Consider the following 26,619-nt stretch of genomic DNA (forward strand, 5'->3'; position numbering starts at 1 on the left):
TGAGGAGCTTGGTAACTTCATTTCTTAGTTTCTTATATTCATCCCACAGGTCTTTGGACCCTGACTCCTTTGCTCGCTTGAGAGTTCTATAACGCTTGTTCATGGTTTTCCGAATATGAGAATTCATCCATGGTAAGTTGTCTGAACGTATTTTAACTCTCCTCTGGGGAATATGATCGTTCACTATGTCCTTATAGAGAGTTTCCCATGCCCAAGTGATGTCATCAAGGTCATCGAATGTTTCAATTACAGACCATGGGGCAGTGCGAAAAGCATGTTTTAGTGTTTCAATATTGATTTGCTTGTAATTTTTCGCAAAAATGTATTTTGGGGGCGTCCTCTCGCGATGCAGCTTAATGACACCATAGATGAGGCAGTGGTCGGATAGGCCTGGGTCAAATGTTCCTGATGTTATTAACTTAGAGGTATCAGAGGTGATCAGGAGGTCAAGTAAGGTAGAAGTAGTTAGAGTTGTTCTTGTGGGGTCTTTTATGACATTGTTAAGGTCAAAGCTGCCAAGGATTCTGAGCACTCTTCTCCCTTCATAGTCCTTGGCAATCAAGTCAGAGTTCAGGTCACCAAGGATCACTACACACACCTCGCACAGTGTTCAAGCAGACTGTGAAATTTGTTGTAGAAGGTGTAATCATCCGGGGGTCTGTATACACAGCCAAGTAGTAGCTTCTGAGCGTTCACAGTGACATCAATCCAGATTGCTTCAATGTCTGATTTGAGATCGTCTCTCTCGTATACGTGCAAGCATTCTGAGTAATATATTATGCAGCCACCGCCTTGTTGATCCTTCCTGTCCAGCCTAGCGACTTGGTATCCAGTTATCGTGACTTCCTCAGTGGGTGTTTCATCGTCCAAATGAGTTTCTGTGATTGCAAGGATGTCGAGTTTACTCTCTGATAACATTAATTTGATCTCGCTGATTTTCCTAATCAGGCTTCTGACGTTAAGATGTGCAATCTTTAAACCATGGCCTTTGAGTTTGGTGTATAGGTCCCTGTTTGTTGAGGTTTGCTGAATTGTCCGGCTCCGCATGGACAGCTTCATCTGTCGGAATTGGTACTTCGGCAAAAGGTAAAACAGATAGAAGACATGCCGGGAAGATCCGATTAAATTGATCTTTTTGCTGGAGGTGTTTATACTGGCTCGGTTTCAATCGACCACATTTCATGTGGCACCAAAGTTCGCATTGATCGCAGCTCAAGGCTCGGTGATTTCTAGCAACGTTCTTTATGCAAACAGAACACCTTGAGGAGTTTATTGTCGGACCAGGATTAAGTGAGACATCACCACTTGTGAGGAGACGAGCTTGATGGAAAGTACAATCCGAATTAGCATAGTAGCCAATCCTAGAGGCTAGATATTTCCTTCCACGTGGGGCAGAAGCAGAAACAAGATGGCGAATCCGCCTCGTTAACTGTTGAAGTTGAAGCCCCGGCGGGTTATTATGATTTCCTCTTACGAAGTAAGTAGCGTAGCCCCATGGTGAATCTGCGGGAGAGCAATTCCAGTCGATTTTTTGTCCCGGTAAAGGTTGGGATCCGAGAAAACACAGTAAAAGTACGGAGGTGAAAGAATAGCGTCCGACCGACATAACGACCGCTGACCGCTTAAAAATTAAACTCCCGCGAAAATTTCATGCCACATGATAGACTAACTTAAGGTAAGAAACTACTCCAAGTATTTCGTCAACTATGTATTCCACTAGTATTCTCAAAGATTATTCTCGATGCTGAATTTATTATCTGATATCTCGTTGCGTGCGTCGTCTGTAGTCGCCGCCGGCCAAGCAGCCTAGCCCTACAACCTCGTTCCCAGGGTGCTCTCTCTACCTCCCTTGAGAAAGTACCCTGGTTGCGGCTGGTCACGTGCCCATGTATACAAATCAAATCCGCACAGAGGGTGGGTCCTCAACTTAATTTTGTCAACACTGTCTATGGAGGTGAAAGTTGCGCTGCCTTACAGATGTTATTTTTCAAGCAAGTTGTTCGTCAGAGATCCTGCCTGACCGGTGCTTTGTTTCTATCTGAACTTCTATGAGTATGAGATTTTAATTGAGAGTGAAGTTTGCTTATTTTTTGGTACTTTTTTAAACAACCGTCAACAGCCTGCTTCGGATATTACTTTAATCAGTTTTTCACAGTACAAGGATTAAATAACCGTCAAATTTTCGATGGGGTGCATTCAACTTAATGAGAAGCTAGTCTCTCGACCGAAAATTAAAATTGGACTTACCGCTAAACAGTTTTTAAACGAAAGTCGTTGGATTTTGCAAACGCGCGGCCGATGTCGTTGTTGTCCAGTTCTTCATAAAATTTTTCACTGCAAGAGAATGGAATGACCATCAAACTGTCGATGAAAGTAACTCAATCAAATTCAAAACTACCTTTGTAGGCGAACATACGACGTATTTAACTCTAACGGAACGAGTAAATACCTTCGTTGTGATTTTGCCGAATTAATTTCACCGCGCGGTCCATTTATTGTGGTGGTCGTCATTTCCAAGTTCTTTACCAAATTTTTTCACCGCCACAAATTCCAAAGACCGTCCAACTATCGACTGGGAAAATTCAGCTAAATGCAGAGCTAACCTTTTAGCCGGACATTGAACCCATTGAACTCCTACATCGAATGTGTCAATGCCTTCGCTGTGATTTTTGCCGATCCACAACAGAAGGGTTACAAATTTCACTCTCTACTGGGCTCAGCAGGCAAGCTCAGTGCTGAGACAAACTTGATGGAGGTAGAGAGAGGACCCTGGGAACGACGTTGGCAATTAGCAGCCTGATACGTATTTGCAATTACAGTAACTGATCTTAGAGACCTACAGACTATTTTTCTGGTGATAAGACCCACAGGTAAACATTTTTGGATCAATGTTGGAGATAATGATTGCGGCGTGAAAGGTCAAAATGTCAAGCGATTAGCTCAAGTGCCTAGTCTTCAAGACGCTCTCAATTTTTTCGTTTTATTTACCCAAGCTAGATTTGCGATAAAAAATTAGCTTAAGGATACTTTTAACCAGAAAAAATAGTTTGGGTAGGTAAATGCATGTACCAGATTGACTTTCTGGTCCACGAAAATTGACCACAATTTTGACGTGACGCAGCATCGTCGAAGTATATAATTTGCTGCAGTGTGGACGTTCTTCAAGAAATTGCCTTTAATCATTTAGTTAGAGCTAATTAAGTTTTTATTACATAAATTTAGAGACCATTTCGTGAATTTATAACAGTTTTTAGCAAAAATATCGTGACAATGTCCCTTTAAGTCTTAACTTACCCTCCCACGTGACAAGCTAAAAGAATGTCTGCGTGGGTGGTAATCTAAACTGGGCTTGATACACTGAATTATAACTATCTTATCTTTGTTATTTAAATGAATGCAACGCGCATTGACCAATTGTGTTACCGTTTAGCGGAAAACAGTCTGCGATTGTTAACGACCACGTCAATCAGGTAGATACGGATGGTGAATAAACATTAGGCGAGGGCCTTGCAGCTGCAGAGTCGAAACGATGTGACCAGTGCTTCGTCATGGTTTCCAAGGAATTGATCCTCTTTAAGCTCGTCCTTTTGACATTATTGTGGAAGGAAACAAATCAAACTGTTAGAAACCCATCAAATCTCCATGAATATGGGTAAGTTACAGTCAAAACAGCTTGCTGTATTGATTGTGTTTCACTTTAAAAGTAGATCTCACTTTGGCGTGTTTTGCGGAGTCTCCTGTACAGCAAGAAGAAAATGCTTTAAGTTTAACTCGGTTCCAATATGTGGTAGACTAAAGTTTTTCTAACTTGCAGTTGACTACGCAGCTCTGTTACAAAAAAAAAGATTGTAAATCTTTGTTATCTATTGATGGGTTAGACAAGTTCTGAGACTTCCGGCTTCCACATCTTCTACAACGATAGGTTCGGTGAAATAGGAAAGTGTTTTCTATCCCATATTTCAGTTTCGCAGTGGAAGTCTTTACATACGACTTAGCATTGGTACAATTAGCGACAATCGACAGGAAGGAAAAGTGCGAAAGACTTAGGCTCAAGAAGATTCAAACTTTTTTGACTTACTTTCGCTTTGACTGAACTCACACTAGCTACTCCTGTATGGTCAGGGAAGCATGAAGCAAACTTAGGCCTATCATGTGGAATGAAATTTGAAAGAAAGGAATCTTTTATATCGATCTTGGCAACTCGATTCCAAACCGGACCAGTTAATGACTATTGCAAGAGAAATCCATTTCGCAAACAAATGACATTGCGTGTTTTGAAACTCCTAGAAGGAGCTATTTTTACCATGACATGTAATTGGATATAATGCGGTTCTACTGGCGTATTTATTGCTAAAAGGAACGTGTTTAGCTAACTATAAAAGGGATCGTCAGTTTGGTAGTCCACTTCAAAAAGACCGAACACAGAAACAGGCTAGAAACAACTTATGCAAAGCGACTTTCGGTTTCAGATAAAACAAACTGAATAGGTCTATATGATTCCCGGAACAAGGATGCATTTCCGAGAATCACATACCCGAAATGAGATGACCCATCAAACTGTTTATAAATAGCTTTCCATAACTGATACTCACGCAGTAGTGAGAAGTGGTGGTGATCTATTAATTCAACGGTTAATGCATTCCTCTGAGGCCCCGTTACAAGCAGGTACTCTTAGCGCAAGAGTTTCCCTACCAAGAAGGCCAAAGATATCCAAAATGTTTCGGGGACTCTCCCACACGAGACAACTCTAGCTGGTCACGCTTTAGTTAACCTGGTAAATAACAGACGCAATCGACAATAATTTTATTGCCAAAATTTGTTTTCACTTGAATTACGTGGTTTGTCAATTCCACTTAGATCATGTCAGTTTTTAAGCTCAATTAAGATCCCAGACAGTTATTTTCTCTAGTTTGGCATTAATTTGACCGCAAAACTATAAACAATTCTACAATTGAATATTTTAGCCGCGGTAGCGACAGACATTAATGCTTGACTGAATTTCGTCGCAAAAGCCGTTCAATTGGACATATCCAAAGCAAAATTAAAACAAAATGGGAATTAATACGGTGTTTAGTCACAATTTGTATGTTTTGCCGGTATTAAAATTTTGTTTCTTGAAGCCCAAATAATTCTAGCCATATTGTAACACTTTCATGCAAAAAAAAGAAAAACAGAGCTGTGGGAGTGCTAGAGCACTAGTGCCCTAGCTCCTTGTAAACAGAACATGAACCGCGCGGGAGCGACGAACAAGGGTCTAGAAAAACGTTGGATAATGATATCTTCGTTTGTGGTATTATCATTCTGTGTCGCTGTATTTAATGCTCATCATTCGCATTCTGACAAGTGATCGCACCTAATTTCGAAAGTCGATCAATTTCTGTTCCAGGATAATTGGAATAAATTCCAAGCATTCTGTTGAAGATAAGCTTTAAAAGGGCGTAAAAAATAATTTGTCATCCCGGGATGGGCAAAGCGAGAAGGTGGGAAGAGCGTTTTTCTTTGCGAGCCCGACATATTTTGTCTGAAAATTGCGAGACCGAGACTTCAAAATGTTTAAGTGTGAGTGCCTTTAAGACGTTCAGGTGTCATTTATGAAAACGAACAAACAAATCGAGCTTCCAGACATGCTTAGCCTAGCAAAAAAATCTAGACTTTGCGAAAACAAATGGAGACTGCGAGACACACATAACCATTAAAACCTTCGACGCAAATTTGCCACCCGTAAAATTCGATACTCACAACTGGTCTCGATATAAACTTGTTTGTTGAGGGTTCTCTTTAAGTCTTAAGATTTCTTCCTTGCACAAGCAAATGATGGATAATCACAATGTGAAAACGGTGACCTGAATAGGAAATATACGGTCGCTACTCGATGCCCCCACCGTAAGCAATAAGTAGGCCGCAAAGCTTAAGAGTGACTGCTCGATCGAGGCGGCCGTATTCGAAATTAGAAATGATTGTTGCTTGGAAAGTGGAGTGCATGTTTACCGCGACGATGCGACTCTGAAACTCAGTCAGTCAAACAAGGAGAGTAACGCAGCCAGCAAAACGCCTAACTCCGGAAAAAGATCAATCGAAAGCACTCTACAACGTCAAATAAGACATACCGCGTAATGTTAGTGTATAGAAATCGAAAAATTGAATTGTTTTAGTAGGGTTCACAATGGCAATACAAAGAACGGTCGAAACCATCCTCTATTGTGCGAAACCAAAAATTTCTAAGTAACTTACGCACGCCTGAGTGACTCCAATTTAAGTTTCTAATTCGTCCAAGAATCGTGCAAGAATACAAAGTATCGATCCAAACCTTTGTAAATAGTCAGACCTTGTTTACAAATCGTAAAAAAAGAAGAAAGCATAAGACGGAATTAAAGTTCAAACTTATAAATTTGTCGATGCTGGTTTTATTTTTGAATGTAAACAAGCGGTAAGCTGGCAAACAAAAAGATGTGTTCAGACAAGTTACTTGCTGCGGGGCATATTTTGTCCGCTGTAAAATTGCGTCAATGAGTAAATTGTTTGAGAAACTTCTGAAGACGGCGAGAATACAACGGGAAGCCATTTTGGATACCAACTGTACAATCCTACACTTATGGTTGACAGTGTACAAGTAGAGGATCCAATCAGATTGCAGCATTTGCATATACTAGTGAATTGCAATTAAGCAAAATAATGGATGCTATCCTTTTCAAGACTGGTTCTATATGAGACAGAATTATGTAACATTTATATCTTTCAGGCAGAACGTTTGTTCTAGGCAAACTACACAGGTCGAGTCGTATTACACTACTACAGCAACGACGTCCTACACCTACTCAACTACTAGCTGTGGGTGGTGGGGTTGGGGTCGCTGTGGGGTATCAAGGTAAGGGATCTGATCTCTGGAGAATTAACCTGCATGGTGCTTGTTGAATTGTGTTCATCTTCTTGTAAAGTAATACTGGTCATCGATATAGTTTGTTCATGTGGTTTGTTTCGTCCCTTCCCAATTTCGTCTATGTTGGCTAATCAATGTTCTCTGTCTAATATATTTCTTTGAAGACCGAGGACAGTGTACCGAACTGTCCAGCGCACAAGAAGAGTCAGTGTAAAAGTCATTTATTGCTGTACCGGTTGGAAGAAACGTTACTCCAGTTCAAGAGAATGTACAGAAGGTAACTTTTAATGTATCCACCACACTTTGCCCTTGATGCCATCCCCCATGCATCCCATGAAAAAATGTCAGCCAAAATAAACAATGACAATATTTTTTTCCGTCGTTTCGCTGAGCTTTCCCCGAGAGTTACGAGACTATCGAGTTCTGCCCTATTACTGTCTGTCGGAATACTAAGGTTGGTTACACAACTTTAAAGTCGCAAACAGAAACAAAAATATTTACTGTCTTGGTGCGTGTTGTTGATAAAACCAAAATTTGATTATTTTAAGTTGAGTTCGATTCGCGAAGATGGCTTAGACGTATAACACACATGCAGTTCCCTTGTACTGCTAATTAAACGTTGCACTGGCCATCATGTCAAAATTAAGTCTAAGTGAATGCTTAACTCATTGACTTCTTGACTCATTGACTCCGACCTCTTTACCTATTGACCCAGCACTGATCCTGGCACTGGCCTTTTGGCCCATTTAATCATTTACGCTTTCATTCATTGACTCGGTTACTGTTTTATTTATTTACTTCACAGCAATCTGTTCCCAAGGATGTGATAGCAGTCGTGGATCCTGTGTCTCACCCAACAGATGCCAGTGTTCAACTGGATGGACCGGCAATACTTGTGTGACAGGTATATCAAACTTGTTTGCAATATTTCCGGTGGCATGGGATTGTGTTCGCTGTTTGTACTATGGCGTACTTTCTCCATACCAATTTCTCTGCTTTGTTTATTATTATTATTATTATTATTACTATTATTATTTTAAGTCCTTAAAGTCTTGCCGCTTTTAACTTATGGTGCCGAGTTCAATCCATGAGCCTAGGGAAGTCATACGTCTGCTGGATTACTTGATGGATAGAGTCCTCCTAAGTATGTGAGCAGTTCCAAGGAGGACGGTCTTCTGTAGCTCTGTTATTCTAATATTGCCTGGGATCTTGCCGATGTAGTTTTCTGTTCCCTTCTTGAGAAGCCCGAAAGCTCCAATGATCACTGGGACAGTTGTTGTTTTCATTTCCCACGTTTTCTCGATTTCAATCTCAAGATCTTTGTACTTTGTGAGTTTTTCCATTGTTTTCAAGGAGGTGTTCCTTTCTGTGGGGATGGACATATCGATAAGCAGACAGGTTCTTTCCTTCTTGTCTTTCACCAGTATTATTAGTAGTAGTAGTAGTAGTAGTAGTAGTATTACTGTTATTATTACTATTATTATTATTAGTTAGCTATTATTATTATTAACTAGCTTAGCTCTAGTTTTTGTCACAATAAACACTCCTTTTTTATTGTATATATTAAAAAAAAATTAATTATTATTATTATTACTATTATTATTATTACTATTATTATTATTATTACTATTATTATTATTACTATTATTATTATTATTTATTTTTTGCTCCTTGTTTCATTTCTCTTGGTTTGTTTGTTTGTTTGTTCGTTCATTTGCTTGTTTAAATTATTGTCATTTTTTTACTCTGGGTTCTTTATATTTTTTCGTTGCTGAAGTGACATGAATGATCGTAAGGATGTAAAATAACAGAATTTGTCAGTGACGTTTTGATTCGCTTTCGTCGCTCTGAGTACCTCGATTTAACTCATAGCGTATTATTCAATAACAGTGTCATATAAATACAACACAGTGCTCTCAGTATTAGCAAACCCGTGAATTTCCCAGTGAATAATAGTTGACATGAGCTAACCTTTGCGTAACGTACGCCCAAACCATCATGTGAGATTAAAACTTTCCCAGACCAACAAATGAATCGGTAATTTGCGTTACTTGCTTACGCAATTCACGAGTCATTTAAAAATGATTCGAATTTAATCTTGGTGGATCTTGAGTATCGAATATTTGGAAACACGATCGAAATAGCAGTGATGAGCGAATTTTTGTTTTGGTTGAAGATACAGTGTAGCGGTATTTTAAAGTAATTTGTTCTACTTCTATCCAAAGACATCAATGAATGTGCTGCAAGTAATGGTGGATGCGATCAAATCTGCACTAACACACCAGGTTCATATCAGTGCAGCTGCAACTTAGGCTACACCCAAAGTGGACGCAGTTGTCATGGTAGGTGTTAGCGAGATCCTTTCGCTATTCATCAAGATCTTGTCGTCAGTTATTACTTTCGAGAAGGAACGTTGATGGCATTTTTAACCTAACCCTAGCCCTAACCCTAACCCTAAAATTAGATACGAATAATCAAAATGATATTCTTGAAAATTGCTGAAGGGATTCATTGCCTGTCAGTTGCCAGTTTATAATTTCCCTGCTTACGCAGCAAGACTTACATAAAAGTCAGCTTCTTTGGAAACTATTTGCTTCTTTCACTTTACACTGTAAAAGTCAATCACCTGCTTGCCATCTGGACTTGATGCGTTTTTTAATAGCGATCCCAATCGCCGCGAAAGAAATATTTCACGTTCTTTTTGCTGACCTTTCTTACTGTATATATTTCTATACCTAGATATCGATGAATGTCAGTCATTGGTTCCCAGTCCCTGTATTTGCGGAGTACCTGGGGAAGCTTGTGGTGCAGCTTGTACAAATACTGTCCCAAACTACTTTTGCACCTGCGCAAAAGGATTCCAGCTGCGAAGCGGTGGAACAATTTGTGATGGTAATCTAGTTTGGTTTTGAGTTTGGATGCGTTCGATTGGGAAATCCAGAATTCGATCGCAAACCAGTTTTGACGCACTGAAATCCTTCTCGGAGCAAATGAAAATTTGCATTTCATGTCATAGATTTGCTACTTTTGTGGTTATGTAGTTGAAAATCCGTGTATAAAAAAAGGATTTGCAAAACTGTTTGATAAACAGCGGTCTGTTGTCCGCCAACTGTGGGCTTGTATTAATTCGTGGTAAAGCTGGGCTTGCAACTCTGCGAAGTTTTACCGTGAAATCCGGATTCCCACTGGAAAGCACCCTTTGTGTTTTTTCAGTAATTGAAAGGGATGTGTGCCGCATCAGTGGTATTATTGTGCTTTTAATATTGTAATGATGTCGAAAAGCCTAATAGGGAGCATGTAAAGGTATTATGTAACACCCATAGTAAAAACGCTTCCTGCACCACCACAACATTATGTTCATAACACTTTGGTCACCATATACTAGAAGAACTAATCAGCCAATCAGAAAACTATATTGTTGCTGATTGCCGGTTATCGTGTTGTTCTGTGTAAGAATAGCAATCGTTCTTTTGTATGCAAATTAACACTCTTGCTTTGAACGAGACTGACCACATTAAATTTCTTGCATGGTTTGTCTGTCTTCAGATATCAACGAGTGTTCAACAGCGAACGGAGGATGCTCACAGAGGTGCTACAATTTCCCTGGAACATTCTCGTGTGGATGTTATAGTGGATATCGCCTGACCAGCCAGAACAATGGCACTCACTGTGAAGGTGAAGAAGTTGTATTCTTGAAACCGTGGGTTGATAATGAGCTGAGTAGGTCCTATCTTTACGTTCGTTTACAATGCTATATATTCTCTTCTCGCGGAGGTCTTGTTTTTGACTTAGCCATGTATTACACTGTGATGAAACACGACGGGCATTTGAGAACATGAGCAAAATGTAGAAAACACGAGCCGCTGGCGAGTGTTTTCTACATATCTCGAGTGTTCTCATATGTCTGGAGTGTTTTATCACAGCGTAATACACGGCTCACGCTTTTTCTATGTTTTATACTTTGATAAAACATGGGTTTTTGACCAATTAGAGCGCGCGCAGGGTCCTATCTATATTATTACGTTATACATGGGATTTTGGTCCATTTTCTACAGTCCGGTGTAGGTGAATCTCACTTTCATAACACAAAACCACCTTTCATCATGTCGGGCATAAACACAACAAACAAGATCAAATCCATCTCAGGGCAAATTCTGCGAATGAAACTAGTGTCAGTATGAACCTAGTCCAAGAGTGAACGTACTCGCATAGTGGAAATTCCATCATGCAGCGAACGGGCTGCATGAGAGAGATTTGTTTTCATTTTCAGATATAGACGAATGTCAGTCAAGTAATGGTTTCTGCACTCACACGTGTGTCAATACTGAGGGCTCCTATCGATGTGAATGTCGCTCCGGATTTTACCTGGATTCAAATGGACGATCTTGCTCAGGTGCGATGGTGTTAGTGGTTTGAGTTTTCTAGTGTTTGCGGAATGCTGATTTCAAACTTATCATGATGTAATGACTACACTTTTTGACCAGACACTATGAGGTATTGTGAAACGTTTCAATGTGTAAATTATTCATTAATGTCAAAGGGCACTTTCATGGCAACGACTGTGGTTTTGCCCGTTCCTAGTTTAGAGTTACTTTTCGATACTTTCATTCACGGTTTCTGACGTTTCGTCCGCTATCTTTTTGCTGACTTTTATGACATGTTTTTAAAACTAAACTACGAGTGATTAATCGTCGTTTTCTTGCTTCCCAGATCACGATGAATGCTTGTTAGGCCATCATGGTTGTCAGCAAGTGTGCAACAACTTCCTGGGAAGCTTCTACTGCTCATGTCAAACTGGATATGCATTAAACATAGACAACAAGACTTGTTCTGGTAAGCGCTGTTAACACGTGCTATTTTGAGACATGTTTAGTTGTGATGTTGCATTCTCTTCAATAGTTGACAATTACTCGCAGGTCTTTGTTTGTATATTTGTTTCTCGGTTTACCTCCTTGCTTTCTTGTTAGTTTGTGAATTGTACGATTCTAAGAAAACGCAGCATGCATAGGTGATTCCTGGAGCCATCCATAGATTTTCACTTCAGAGTGATGGTTTCTATTTTAAAATATTAATTCAACCATGTAATCACTTTATAAATCAAATACAAGCAGCAATTGTTTATATTTTTTCTCAGACGTGGATGAATGCAATCCGGTGTTTGTACCGAGTCTCAACAAGACAATAATACCAGCAGGATGCGATCAACTTTGTCACAACACGCAAGGAAATTATACCTGCAGTTGCAACCAGGGCTTTCAGCTGTTGTATGATGGAAAACGGTGCCGAGGTAAATGGTTTCTCTGATTTCGTGGACCCTGTAAAGAAATGAAAAGAAAAATTCCTTGCTTACTGATTACCGGTTATCTAACTGGCTGACTGACTGAACGATCGACCGACCTACCGACCGACCGACCGACCGACTGACCGACCGACCGACCGACCGACCGACCGACCGACCGATCATACAACTGTTCATGATCGGTGAATTGAATGGCTGCCTGACTGACTGCCCAACTGACAGGTATCTGTTATTTCGATGAATTGCTTTCCATGACTATCAGTTTCCCGGGTTCTGCAGGAGTGATTTATTAATCTTTTTGTCACGCAGATATAAACGAGTGTAAGACAGGGGCTCATTCCTGTGAACACAACTGTCACAACACTCCTGGTTCTTATGGTTGCTCGTGTCTCTATGGTTACAAACTAAGAGCTGACATGAGAACATGCGAAGGTAAATGCCAATGCTCTATGTCTTGCTGTTCCTTTTTATATCTTACTTCCTCAGTATCAGAGCTAGATTTCCTGCCCTTTATCAGGTAAAACGAACACCCAAACTAGTGTCTAGTAAAGTAGCAATGATTTAGTTCGGGCAACGTGACTGGCAATACGTTGTCAGAGTAGTTTGGGACGGGTTGCTGGGCAAGTATCCCATGAAAGGAATAAACATACTTTGTTCTGCAAACATACTTTCATCTTTGTTCTTTGCACATTACTTCCAGGTCTACCTTGTGAGGCCATCAATGACCCGCCCAATGGGCGCATGAACTGCAGCGGCTTGGTGACTAATGAGACCTGTTGGTTTAGGTGCGAGGACGGATACGAACTACAAGGCTCTAAACAGAGAACTTGCTCGAACTCTTCTGAATGGGACGGCCAACCAGCGTCTTGCACTGGTAACTGCGATTAATATTTTATTAGTGTTCTATGGCAAGCGAAGCAAACAAACAATCGTTTACTTCCTGTGGATTAAGAACAAGTGCTAGATAATAGTTTTCGGTTAAAAAAGACAACTGTTGTATTTTTTACCCTGTAGCTGAACGCTCTTGAACACTCAGTTATATAAACTGTATTAATTAGTTCTTATAGTTAAAACTGATTTGTTTGACAGCGATCGCCTTTCTCCAATAAATATATTTCAGTATCCGCATCATTTTTTGTTTTTCTTTCATTCGGCACAGTTAAACATTGTGGCACACTATTTCCACCGGAGAATGGAAACGTTTTGCTTCCCTGTTATACCACTTTTGGCTCCACCTGTACACGTGACTGCAGGGATGGATATGTTGCATTTGGTGATAGCGTTGCTACGTGCCGATCGATTAATTCAAGCCACGTTGCATGGGACATCGGAAACTTTAAATGTGAAGGTAGGTATCGTTTTGTTCTCTGATTAAGTTCCGAACGCAAACGAAGATGTTTGGCCAGACTCGTGTAAAGAGTGTTTTAAAAGTTTGGGACTGGCTGAGGTTTGCTGTGTCAACATGGGGTTCGGACTTATCATTTTACCCTCCTTCCTTCAACCTTCCCTTCCTTCCCTAGTTTCCTTCCTTCCTTCCTTCCTTTAGCCATTCGTTCATTTCTTTGTGATACTTTGTTGTTATTTTTATGCTCGTTTTTCCAGAGATCGTCCTTTGCAGGCCTAATCCTTGTCTCCATGGTGGAAAGTGTGTAATCATCAATTCACGAAAATTCTCGTGCGATTGTAAACACACTGGATACGAAGGTGATCGCTGCCAAACAGGCCAAGTTATACCGCCTGATTTTCCAAAACTAATCGCTGGTAACCCTTCGGACAATCTTGTGTTGCTAGCAAAGCCCGACAATTCATTGACTGTCCATTTCAATCCAACCATGAACTTAACCTTCCAGCCGAATGAGTTGGTAATTCAGCACCCAACAAGTAAAGCAGACTTTCAAGTGACTGGACACAAGCCAGGCGTGGGAATGGTGTCTTATGACCTAACAGGAGTAGACAGACCCGTTTTTGCTTCTCCAAAGAACAGCTCTATCTTTATTGGCCGCAATACATCCAATCAGGAGAGTGTTTACACCAAACTTGGCCTATTGGTTGGCGAGTTACCAATCGGATGCCAGAAGAAAAAACTGTCCAATTATCAGTGTGACATCGCGGTGGCTTTCGATTCCACAGCAACTGTGTCAGCTGATGTTCGTGTTGAGTCCGGACCTGTCCACGTTATTACACCTGACAACAAGACGATCCCTCTGAGTCTTGAAGGGTATGATTTTTCTTCGCCCGATCAGAATCATCAAGAAATGTTGAAAAGACTTATCGACCACGCAAACGTTAGTGAGAAGACGCAATCAGAGGACCTCAATCCAGTTAGCCAAGGGTGCTCTCCTTTCCAATCGACAGGGGAAACCTTAATGGAATTCATTCAGAAAGACGCCTTTCCCAAATCCTTCTTACAATATTTTTCACGTCAATTGCCACTGTGGTTGAAACTCACGGCTGGAGAAGACAGTTACGTGTTCGCCACAGAGAACATACTGGCTAGCCTTATTCAAACAACAGGTCCGCGATACGTCCATCCAAGCTGCGAGATTTTACTAACTGGAACCAACTCTACAGCGGTCATCTATCGTCCAAAAGTCAATTACAGTATCTCCGTTGAGAATGAACAGCTCTTTCTGTCAAGCAAAGACTGTTGTTTTGCAACTGATCTTTGTAACGGTGGGGTTTTTCTGACTTTGTCCGAAAGCGCTAACAGAGAAATTGCCACCATGCCCTTTGTGAAAGAGATGATAGATGGAAGATGGAAACTGTTCTTGTCATCGCTCGGTTTCACCCCTCGGAGAAGATACAGCGCCATCGTGAATCGTCTTCCAGTGGGTCCCTTGGCTGAGTACTTCTCAGATTATCATTATAATCTGTGGCTTCAAGGGAGTGCCGACATCTTCCTGAAAAATTCGAGTGATTTTTCTGTGGATATAAAACTGACTGGAGAAGCTTTTGCATTCGTTGAAGACTTGGATAGTGTAAGTACAACTTATTTTTCTTAAAGGCTTATCAGTCTAAAGGAGGGCGTGGTTGTGTACGCGGCTATATGACAATTGGCAAGCCTTCTGCTGAGGACAAAACAAAGCGCCATTTGTTTCATTTTTGTCACAAGTTAACTGCTTATTTTCCCGTGTGTTTACAAAAAGTGACTAGCGAAACTGGAAAGTATGTATCATTCTACTTATTTTAATCAATCGCACGCCACAAAACGTTTTCATGAGTTAATAATGGTTACGTCGTCTACAGGTAATAGGAATGATCAGTGTTATTTTCTCCTCCTTGTAATTTACTTGTTACATACGTATTTTTATTCCAATTTATTACTCAAAATACCAGAATTTCTGTTTCTCTTTCAGTTATTTACCAAGTATTTTTCGCGGCCAATTAAGATTATGTTCCATGGATCAGTCGAGTTTAATCTTACTGTGCGAGCTCTTGGCCAGAGATTCTTTTTGACGTTTTACGCCAGCAGCGTAACTGGAAAAATAATCTTGGGTGGTAAGAAATGTTCTTTTTGTTATTTTGTTATTTATTTTATTGTAGCTGTTGTTTTTGTTGTTGTTGTTGTTGTTGTTGTTGTTGTTGTTTTGGGAAGGAAGCAATGTGTTTCAGGTTTATGTTAAGTTATTATTATGATTGCAACTGTTTCTGTTTATGTTCAGTGATGTTATTGTTTATATTTTTCGTCTTCTTTGTTGTTCTCTACTTTAATGTTTTTGTTTCTGTCCTTCTTCTTCCTCTTCTTCTTGTTCTTGTTCTTGTTCTTCTTTTTCGCCTTCTCTGTTTTCTCCTTTTGTTTACTTCTATTTATGATACACATGCATTTATCTTCTCGACTTACTTAACGTTGCTTAGAAGTATTTTTTATTTACTTGGTAGGAACGCCTCTACTTGGGTCTAATTGTTTAGTCGCTCAAGGATTTGTATTTACCCTTGATCGATCTTGTAAACCATTCAAGAATAGCCTTTTGTCAGCCGTCGTTCAGCCCTATGGAGGATCCAAATATCTGCAGGTCTACCACGCAATTGTGGGCGGAGAAGACATCGCAGTCCACGATCCTAAGAACAACTTGAGGTCATTGGAATGGCAGGCGCAGGAAATAAAGAGAGTTCTTCTCGATGTCCAGATATCTGTGCCTGAGATGCGACCCGATGTGCAGAAGTGGTCTGCCAAGGTGCAAGAAATGCTCATAAATGTAATCAAAGCTCGCCGTCTGCTTTCTTCGTCTGATTTCTTACAGCTGAAGATGCTTGTTGCAAAGATTGATGATGACCTTGACACCATGTTGAGAGTATTTGATCTCCTTGTGGTCCAGTTGCAGCCATACAAGAATCGAACGAGCATCGAAACGTCCATTGAACGTCTCGTCAGACTCAAGCTAGACCTTCCAAAGACCATTTCTCTTTCGTTTTCCAAGTCCTCTATCCAGCAAACCTTTCTGGGTGTGAGTTTTCATCTAAATGGTCAAATATGCCATAAGAGACTCTGCTTTACGAACATGAAATGTAGCATTTGGTCTTTACATGACAAGTCTTGTTTAACTAACTCTTCAACAGAAGACGCTGGTGTGATTGTTGAAGGAACTGCCTTGAAAGAAATTTCTCTTGGGAAAGTTATAACATATCCGGTTGATAGACCATTCAGAATGCTGATAGGTCGTAACAACGAGCCGTTGATGACTACGTTTGAGTGCATTGTTGACTTGCTTGGTTTGAAGAGGACCGCCACCATAAAAATGATTGGACATGAGCTTTCCTTTGCTGTCTGGGGACCCGTGTTTGGAAAATTTGACGCGCTTTTGAATGTCAAAGCGGACGTTGAGAACGTTGTGCACTGGAAATCTGTAGTGTTTGAAGTAGAAGGTACAATGAACAACTCATCACCCCTTTACACGATGCTCGAGAGTATGATTGCAAACGAAACTACTTTGGCTGCCGAGGAGGCCATTAAAAGGTTAGCGAATGCCCAAGCAACCTTTAATGATGCAAAAACCAAAGCAGATGCCGCCAAGGAAGCTCTGAAATTAAAACAGGCTGCTGTCGAAGAATTGAGAATGGAAAAGGTAAAGGCGGCAGAGGAACTTCGTCTGGCACGTTTGCAATACCATCTCGCAAAAGTACGTTTCAACAGCACCGTCTATTTTCGGCAAAATATCCAAAACGCCATGTGCGAAATAATGGAGTGCAACTACACTTGCTTCAATGGCTGTGTCATCCCTGACCTCTGTCAGAACCCTATTAACATAACCTATCTTGAGCGGTACTGTGACACGGTTGACAAAGCGATAACCGTAGAAGTTGTACAGAAAAGTACTGAAACGCGCAGTTTTGAAGTTGCGACGTATCAAACCGTATACACTGGTAACTGCAGATCAGGAGTTCCCTTGAAGAAAATACTCAAGTACGCTAAAACAGGGTTTAGCATTGGAAAATTCGCCGGAGGAATTCTGGGAGGGTTATTTGGATTTCCATTAATTGGAAAGGTTGTTGGTGGAGCTGTTGGAGGAATTCTTGGTGGGCTTGTTGGAGCATTCAGTAAGAAAATATTCGGCTGTTCTAATACCTATGAAAGAATACCAGGTGAACCGCGATTGGTTGAGTACGAACACAAAATTTACGACGCAAAAGCAGTGGAGAAGATAATCAAGGAAGTAAGATGTACAGGCCAGGAAGAAAAAACGAAACAAGGTGGATATGGTCCCCCTTATCCTTGCTGCCAACAGTATGGATGCCAGACCAAAGTGATAGATCCTGTTTGTGTAATGAGTAACGAAGAATGTCGGGTGGCCATGGCTGAGCTTCAATTTACGCTCAATGCCATGAATGAGACGTTTCAATCTGCATTCTTGTCTTTAAGGAATTCTGTTGATAGAGTTAAACAGGCATCGTCTGTTTACGAGAAGGCGAGAATACGACACGATTTCGCAGTGAGCACGTTAAAAAAGGTGAAATCTTACACGGAGCAGCGTTTGTCAGCTGTAGAAATTGTCAATGCCTCCATGCTTCATGTTCGACGTGTGGTTGACTTTGGCTTGGAAATAGCACAAGCTATAAACGCCTCAAGTGTGGATAACAAGAAAACTGTCGAAGTTGGAGACATGAAATTTTCCTTTTCCATGTCATCAGAAGACACCAAAAAGATCCTCTTTCAAAGTGAGGTTAGCTCTAGGAATGGTCAACAAAGTGCCGTCAGTTTTCTGGTTGACTTCGACCAAGTTGAACGCTCAGTCAGTTCAGCATCCAAGATCATCATTGCCAAATTATTCGGCAGCAAGCATTCAAGGAGAAGACGATCGGATGAAACTTACGCTGCAAATTCTACGCATCGTTTAGATGCCACCTTCACCGATTACCCATATGCATGCCTGTTTGCCAACACAACAAGCCTATTCTTGAGTTCCATTTTTCAATCACTGGGAGATCTAATTGCGTCAGTTAAAGGATTCAACGCAAGCCTATCGTCTGGAGTCCATGATCTTGAAACACTGGCACAGACTGTTCATCTAAGCCGTTCATCGTCCAATGTTTCGTCTGTGAACACCACCACCACGTATCCGAACAGCTCGTTTTTGACGGAATACATGGAAATGATAGAGGTCCTTAAGGAGGAAAGTAGCAGGTTGACCAATGACTCGTCGCAATCTTGGAATGACACTCTGGAGGCTTGGAGAGCGTTTCTGGAGGTTTTCACTTCGAACAATGAATTTGAAGAATGTTCTGGAACAGAAGACTGCATCGATTACTTTTTTGACGGTGCAAAAGAATTTTACGAGTTTGAAGACAGTCCAAGGGCAATGGCGATTAAAGACGCCCTCCCTCAGCTCAGAGAAGTGGTAAGGAAGTTAACAACGGATGCTCTAACGATGGTGGAAGCAGAGCAAACACTCCTTCAAGCTTTTTCACTTTTGATCAAAACTCGTGATGATTCAGTTTTGTGTGGAGGAACCCCACTCATAACTACCTCATCTCCAAAAGAAATTATTCTTCTGCCCGGAGACAGTCTGCTTTTAAGTTGCACTGCCGAGAGCGAGGCGGAGCTGACATATGCTTGGAAGAGAAACGATAAGGTCATCAAGGAATCACGGGATGGAACTTTATATGAACGTGCTGTCAGCAAACAACACGAGGGTGTTTATGTTTGCGTGGTGTCAAACAACAAAGGCAGCACACTGTCCAACGTGACAATTGTTAAAGTTCACAACAAGCCCAAAATCACGCAACATCCGCAGGCACAAAGAGTGGTGGTTGGAAGTCAAACTCCTGCGATGTTTACTTGCAATGCAACGGGCCAACCAACTCCTAGCTTTCAGTGGTTTTTTCAATCACCAAATTCATCCGTTGTAAAACTTAACGAGACCAAACCTGTGTTATATATGGCCAACCCTCGCCGTCATCACGAAGGTTACTACTACTGTGAGGCATCTAACGAGCATGGTGCAGAAGTCAGCCGAAGAGCCCGACTAGACGTATTAGGTTACAGCATCGGTCTTCCAAGGTTGCTTGTTGGCCTAAATCTCACTTCCTACTGTAGTTCGACTTCTAATACATCCAGAAACTCCACCGAGAAAGATCCGCAGCCATGTCATTCCTTGGAAGAATTACCGTCATCAATTAACGAAAACTTGACTGCTACAATTATCCATGCACTTGCAAGATCGCTTAACATATCTCATGAGCTAATCTCGGAATTTGAGTACGATTCAAGGAATACTTCAACAGCTATCGTAGCATTCATATTGGACATAGACAGTAAAGGTTGGAAGGAGGACAATTTTACATCGAACATGGAAATTGTAGAGGCCCTTGCTGACGCTAAAGCTAACTTTGTTGACAAGCTGGAACAATTCAATTCTGCCATACAAAACAAGACCTTTGCAGTACCATGGAATACCACCTCTCTTCGTGGTGAACCCGGAAGCCTAATTGCTTACCCATTATCTCCAGAATGCCCCGAAGGACAAGCACTCAGTGAAAATGGTTACATCTGCGGTAAGTTTCATGTTTTCTGAGTTCGTAACCACTCATGATCGCTAAATACAAATGTTAGTGTTGTGTATAACATGACATCGATTAATTTTACTTTTGAGCACAGAAGGGATTCAACAAGAACACGTGCTTTTGGAAATCCATGCCCACTTGCATAGCAACAATTGTCATTAGCTACTAACAAAGTACTTCTCTACGCCTTCGAATGGCTTTTGTGTTTGCTTCAATTATTTCTGTAGTTATTAAGATTTAATCACAATTGAATCATAAACCTTCGAACCAATCAAAACGAAACGCTATTTGGTGAGTCAGTTCCCTGCCCGGTTTCGAGGTTATTTCTGATTGCTTTATCAGTGATTATTAGCCAGCGTCTATAGTGTCTCCTTTTGTGCACTAACTTACAAATCCTTGTACCTCTCCAGCAAACTGCCCGGCTGGTTTGTCCTGCAACACAGAGAATGAAACGTGCGTCAAATGTCCAGTTGGGACTTACCAGCCTGTTCAAGGCCAAACAGGGTGTCTTTCATGTGGTACAAACCTGACCACAGCCTTTAATGGAACAGTGGAGGAAGAAGACTGCATTGGTAAAGTTTCCCTTCATTCATTCTCGCTCTTATCAGTTGATAACCTTTGCGACAACATTCAGTCAGACATCGTTAATAGCCTGATGTGTCCTCTTGTTTCACAGCTGACTGTCCAGCTGGTTCGTACAGTACACAGAACCGAACGTGCTCTGTATGTCCGCTTGGAACTTATCAACCTTCTCGGGGTCAGCCATCCTGCATTCCTTGTGGTAAAAATCTAACAACTATCTCAAATGGAACTGTGGAAGAAATACACTGTATTGGTAAGTTTATAGGAAAATTTAACAACTGCTTATAAAGCGATACTCGTTGTTTTATACTAGGCTAGGAGAACTTACCAGACTCTTAGCTCATACAATTTTACCCCTGTCTGTATTTCATGAACGCCAATACCGAGGTTAGCCTGTTATATAGAGCAAGCTTAACAATATCATTCAAAGACCTTGTAATACAAGGTGGAATTATGCCCTTCTGAATGGCTGTACTAAACATTTCAAAAGAGGAAAGCTTGTTATTGTGTGACGCTTCCTTGTAGGTAACTGTTCTGCTGGCTCGCACAGCGCAAAAAACCGAACATGTATTTTGTGTCCGCTTGGCACTTACCAGCCCTCCGATGGCCAGAAAGATTGCCTTTCTTGTGGACAGGGCCTCACCACGACGTCAACTGGAGCAACGAACCAGTCGCAATGCACAGGTATTTCACAAAGTACGGATAAAGAACGTCACTACGGATCAATATTTGTTTTGGCTGTACAGCTTCGGCTTCTCACGTAACGAATTGCGCGCATCCAGAGGTTTCAGCCAACCTCCTAGTTGGTCGATCCTTATTTGGCTTTGCTACAGCCTCGATCGAACTGTCAGAAAAAAGTGACTCAGGACCCAGGTTGTTCAGTAGAATTCCATACATTTGACTCCTTTAAGCCATGTAGTAAGTTAGCGACCTAGCTGCTTTTAAAAAATTCGACGGTCAACTATTCAGCTAAGTATCCATTCGTAGTTACTGAGTGCTCGACTTGTTTGATTTTGATATCGTAGAGATCAAATCACCATCAAGCGATATTCCTGCAACTGAGGAACAGTCCACTCTTCCTACCTCTCCTATTTTCAAGGTGAGCTATTTATGATTATTCACGATCTGGCAACCCGCCGCAATTAAGTCATGTTATCATTCGGTACAGTGTTTCATCCTTTACATTGGCGGAGACTACACCGCCTGATCTGAAAATACCTTCCACAAAATAACGGTCGAATCATGGGCATTGCCGCACAGTAATTTTGCTGCAAACAATGTTCTGCTCATGTATAGTTGTGACCACATTTCTCTGAAAAAGGTAGCTCCATTGCCGGAGTATTATAATTTGAGAAAGCGATTGGAAATTACAACTAGATCAACAGCTATTGAATCATTGATCTACTCGCCACGGACAAATTTCTTTATCCTTCGATACATGTTTTGCTTCCTTTTCATCGGCCGAGAGCTCACCATATGGCCTGCAAGGAACTGCTTGCAAAGAATGGTCTGCTCATGCGTCACACGGACAGACGGGCGGTCTGACTGACTGACTGACTGACTGACTAACTGGCTCACTGTCTGACTGACTGACTGACTGACTGACTGACAGATCGACTGACTGACTCAGTGACTGCAGGATGGACTCCTGGTAGCTGACTGACTGACTGTCGTCTTCGGATTGCTTGCTTTCTTTGTAAATGTCTTGTTTGTTCTACCCTTCTTTGCCTTTTAGACGACTGTCACTGAGGTACTTCCAACTAAGGATGCTGGTCAAACAGAGGAGCAAGAAAATACTAAGGACTTGCCATGGAAACTTCCAGTCATTGTTGTCGTCCCACTTGTAATATTCCTGAGTAAGTAGAAAACTGTAAGAAACTTTTGTTCCTCAACCACACCCCCAGCAATTTACTAATAATTACCGCACCATAATTACTTTTTCTGGAACTTTTCATGCATTTGCCAGAGTTAAACTCGGCCTTGATGAGAGTTCACTATCCTACAAGAACGAAATGCAAAAGTTCTTTTAAGACCTGAAATATTCTTTCATTTTTTGTGGATTGTATGTTTATGTAAAACAAACTTGAGGAATATGCACAAACTGACATTTTTTAAACGTTGGTGGGTAGGTGGTCTTTATCAGTTCTTTTTCTATCTTTCCCCAAGCCCTCGACTCATGCATGTTACAGATATCTAACCGTACTCCCTCTTACAATTTTAATTACCTCATTACAATCAGTTGCAGGTATCTTGTTGGTGGCTTATTGCATAAAGAAAAGAAAGCAGAAGGCAACGACTACGAGTCATTCTAATCCCGCCTACGCCTGCAGTGAACCCAAGCCTGCCGCTGAAACAGTAACAACGAGTCACGCTAATCCCACGTACGACGTCAGTGACTACAAGCCAGAAAATCAGAGGGAAGAGCACGAATATTTTATGCCAGACAAGATAGCCACCCCGGAATGGAGTGAATCCCAATCTGACTTGGCGGAGCAATGGTACGACGACATTGGCAACAAGGATCTCATGGAAGGATTTGCTGATGATCCAATATACGATTGCTTGGAGCCACCTCAAAAAGGAAACCACACATTTAGTTTTGTCAACCAATCGTTTCTTTCTTCAAGTGATACATAGCTTGTTCCATCCTTTTGTTCAGGTTAACTTTACCATTTTATAGAGGCTGGTACTGTACCCATACCGTTCCTAGTTTTAGTTGCCGATCAATCGTTATTTGAACTTCCTCCTTAGTTTAATCTTCTGGTTTTTAGAAAGGTCGAAACATACTAACTGGCTTAACTAGGTTTTACATAGTTTGGTGAGAAAGTTAAGCTTTGCTTCCAACATTATGGAAGTATTTCTTGTCCAGTTTGTGAGTCAGCGTTAGTTATGGTCATTTATTCATTGATTATGAGCTTAAAAAGTCGCGGAGAAAATTTGCATAATCTGCTTTCGGTGTGTTTGCACATTTTGCTTGCATTGAGTTGCTAATTTGGAAACTAGTTAATGAAAAAAAAAGATAGCTTTTTAAAAGAGTACGTTCAGACATGAAGCTGAGTGGCTGGCTATTTTGACATCTTTGACGTGCACAGATAACATTTGCTGTGCTAATATTAGTGCAAACAGATTTCCAGGACATCCGGATTTCACTCATTCATTCACGACCAACACCTTGACAGCTCAGCCACACTGCTTCCAGAGAAAGCGAAGCTGATGTAGTCGTCTCTATAGGGTGGGGTACACTTAATTTTTAGGAACCCCTAATAAAGTGACCTATGGAGGTCAGCTGTAATGACCGATCCTGTTCTGTAAATAGGCAACGCAAATAGTTTAATTTGAGTCTTGCAAATTGCAGTTACAATACAGCTTTTTCAATGCTGAATTTTTTTTTTTTTTTTTACAGTTCGCTCTTCCGTTCTTTGCTTTTGCATTCTGGAAGTCTGACTTTCCGTGGCCGCTTTTGGCACTTCCCCGCTCCCCTATAATGTTTCTCAGACCAATTCCATCTCAGTCGAGCGCGTGAGAAATACACAGCTAGGAACTGGTTAAAACGTAACCTGGCCTGCAGCGATCATTAAGTCTTTATGGCTTCGTGAGACTGGTCTGTAATGATCTCAGGGATAAAATCTCCCAAGTTTAATTATGGCCAAAGTATGAAAAACAGTCAGGAGAATTATGCTGCTGACCCAGAGATTGCAATGATTTAGAGTAACAACTGGCACTGAGAAATCGGAATTGTTAAAATGAGTTTCCCTAAAGTTGAACATTTTCTTTTTGCTGACAATTAATGGTAAAACAAGCGATATTTGTATCGTAAGCTTGGGTTTTAGATGCTAAGTATTCAATAAACGCTGCTGAGTAATTAATCATTTGTCTTTGGTTCTTTAGTTTGAATATGATCCACCCGACATAAGATTCATCCACTCGACCATAATTACATGACCATGGCAAATCTACTCGCCAGCTGACTGTCCATTTCCACAATCTCACGTCGGAAGAATTTGAAAACGGAGGCTTCACTCTGAAAACGCATCAAATGTTTTCCGTCCACACTACGCCAGAGAAATTTGAAAACGCAACAATCACCGGTCGTTTTAGATTTGTGTTTGAGTAAGTCTCGGGCAGGGAAATATTATTATCGTGACGTTATCGCTTTCGAAAAGCTTCGTTTTTAAAATGATTTCCGTCTACACTAAAACGCAAACTCGGCGTTTTCAAATTCTTCTGGTTTGAAGAGCGTTTTCGAAAAGCTCCGTTTTCGTGACGGATTAGTGTGGACGGAAGGCCTAACCAGAGAAATTAAGCTACGATTTGAAATTCCTCCGGCGAAGTGTGGAAGGGGCCTCATTGTGACTTATCTCTTCGGTTAACCACGTACACGCGTCCCGGCCGATTGCAGTGGAATCATAACGGACAAATCATGCAAGCGAATCACGTTTTTTAAAACCCTGGTTAAATTTTTAGGAATGTTTCCCAAAGTAGTTCAAACGCTTGTTAAAATGGTATTTACAAAATTGACAAAATGGTGGTGCATGGTTACCTGTGCATATCTTATTACATGAAATTTTCCGATACGTTTAAAAAGTCCGCGTTTTCTATATGTAATCCCGAAAATGGTAAAATTGAAGTGTCGCGAAAATTCACGTTTTACCGTAATTTGGAATTTCTTCCGTGTTTCATTGATTACATTATATGACTTAAAACATTTTTTGACTGTATTTGGCTGAGGGCAGTCCAAATAATCAGTAATTAAGATATCTTCCGGCAGTCGGATAATGTATTAGTAATCGTCGTAATCGTATGAAGCCGGCCTCAAGAGTCCTCGTGGGCCCGATGTGGATGAGTGAGTGTGTAATCGTATGAAAGCTCGCGTGATTAAGGATTTACACTACGCGCGAAATTTTGAAAATTCTTTCCAATTCCACTCGGCTTTTTGAAAGAATTTTCAATTATCACTCGTAGTGTAAACTTCTCGATTCTGAGACACTCGAAGACTACCGACGGTTATTCGAGGTATTTCAAAGGTGGTCGAAGTACACCTGAACACTCTCGAAGATCACCCGAACCCGAACGAAGATTTCAGAGTATCATTCGAACATTTTGGAACCCCTCCTACGCCATCACCGAGGAGTTCCAAAGATTACCCGAAGATCAGCCAAAATATAACCTGAGATTTTTTACCTGCGGACTCGCGCAATTTTGTCAGCCTTTGAAAACTCAAGTTACTTAACTCCAACTTATTATTCCAAACACGGCGCTGAAAATCGTATGATTGCCTATACCAATAACACTCTTAAAAAGGTATTGACCCTTACTGGCTAAAAAGGGAGTGCAGCTTTCCTGTAACACGCGTGCAGAAGTGTAACATCAGTGTAAAGTTGTAATAGGAGTGAAGATCGTCAGAAACCCTTCCGAAGATAAACATCGGACGTCAACGAGAAAATGGACACGAGATCATTATACGGATCTGACAAAGTCACGTAGGAGGAAGAAATCCACAAGCTCAGCAGCTCTCGTAAGCTGCTATATTGCTTTATTGTTGTAGTAGCTGTTACTGTTTTAAGAGGGTATTGTTTCTGTTGATTGCTTATTGTTCCCTTCAACGAGCCATGCGTGTGAGACCTTACGAGAGCTGCTACTGAGATGACCCAAGGAATCTGTGTGTACAGTGCCAAGAATCAGTAATCTTCTATTTACTCTCTTTGCCAGAAGTCACGTAGGGCCAGCAGTCATGTACAAGAAAAACAATTCTGTATATACAGTGCGAAGTACAAATAATCTTTTAATTTGCAATTGGTTTACCAGCAGTAAGGAATGGCTAAGGCACATCGGACCGAACTGGAACTCTGGTAATCCCAGTCGG

The 26,619-nt window shown here is 41.0% G+C and overlaps 2 protein-coding genes across 3 annotated transcripts; one reads left to right on the plus strand and one right to left on the minus strand.

Annotated features, from left to right (window-relative positions):
• Positions 1-554: 554 nt before the first annotated feature.
• Positions 555-2,405, minus strand: LOC149103422 (uncharacterized). The gene has a single exon (XM_089274347.1). It carries the CDS (start codon positions 1,057-1,059, stop codon positions 589-591), a length of 471 nt encoding a protein of 156 aa, XP_089130473.1. The 5' UTR covers positions 1,060-2,405; the 3' UTR covers positions 555-588.
• Positions 2,406-3,351: 946 nt separating this feature from the next.
• LOC110049321 (uncharacterized) lies at positions 3,352-24,622 on the plus strand. Of its 2 annotated transcripts, XM_020755114.2 has the most exons (22): positions 3,355-3,652; positions 6,740-6,865; positions 7,042-7,154; positions 7,683-7,781; positions 9,103-9,219; positions 9,617-9,769; positions 10,424-10,552; positions 11,148-11,270; positions 11,588-11,710; positions 12,012-12,164; positions 12,486-12,608; positions 12,877-13,050; positions 13,336-13,524; positions 13,779-15,154; positions 15,533-15,674; positions 16,056-20,165; positions 20,585-20,746; positions 20,851-21,009; positions 21,282-21,440; positions 21,782-21,855; positions 22,492-22,612; positions 22,996-24,622. In XM_020755114.2, exons 1-22 carry the CDS (start codon positions 3,549-3,551, stop codon positions 23,391-23,393), a joined length of 8,427 nt encoding a protein of 2,808 aa, XP_020610773.2. In that variant the 5' UTR covers positions 3,355-3,548; the 3' UTR covers positions 23,394-24,622. The 2 variants fall into 2 exon arrangements, with proteins under 2 accessions (XP_089130434.1, XP_020610773.2); XM_089274308.1 differs by lacking the exon at positions 22,996-24,622 and having other exon boundaries at positions 3,352-3,652; positions 22,492-22,620.
• The last annotated feature ends 1,997 nt before the right edge of the window (positions 24,623-26,619 follow it).

This window comes from Orbicella faveolata, unplaced genomic scaffold (genome assembly GCF_042242905.1).
Source record: "Orbicella faveolata isolate gen_17 unplaced genomic scaffold, um_ofav_v1 contig_35, whole genome shotgun sequence".
Taxonomy (NCBI): Eukaryota; Metazoa; Cnidaria; class Anthozoa; order Scleractinia; family Merulinidae; genus Orbicella; species Orbicella faveolata.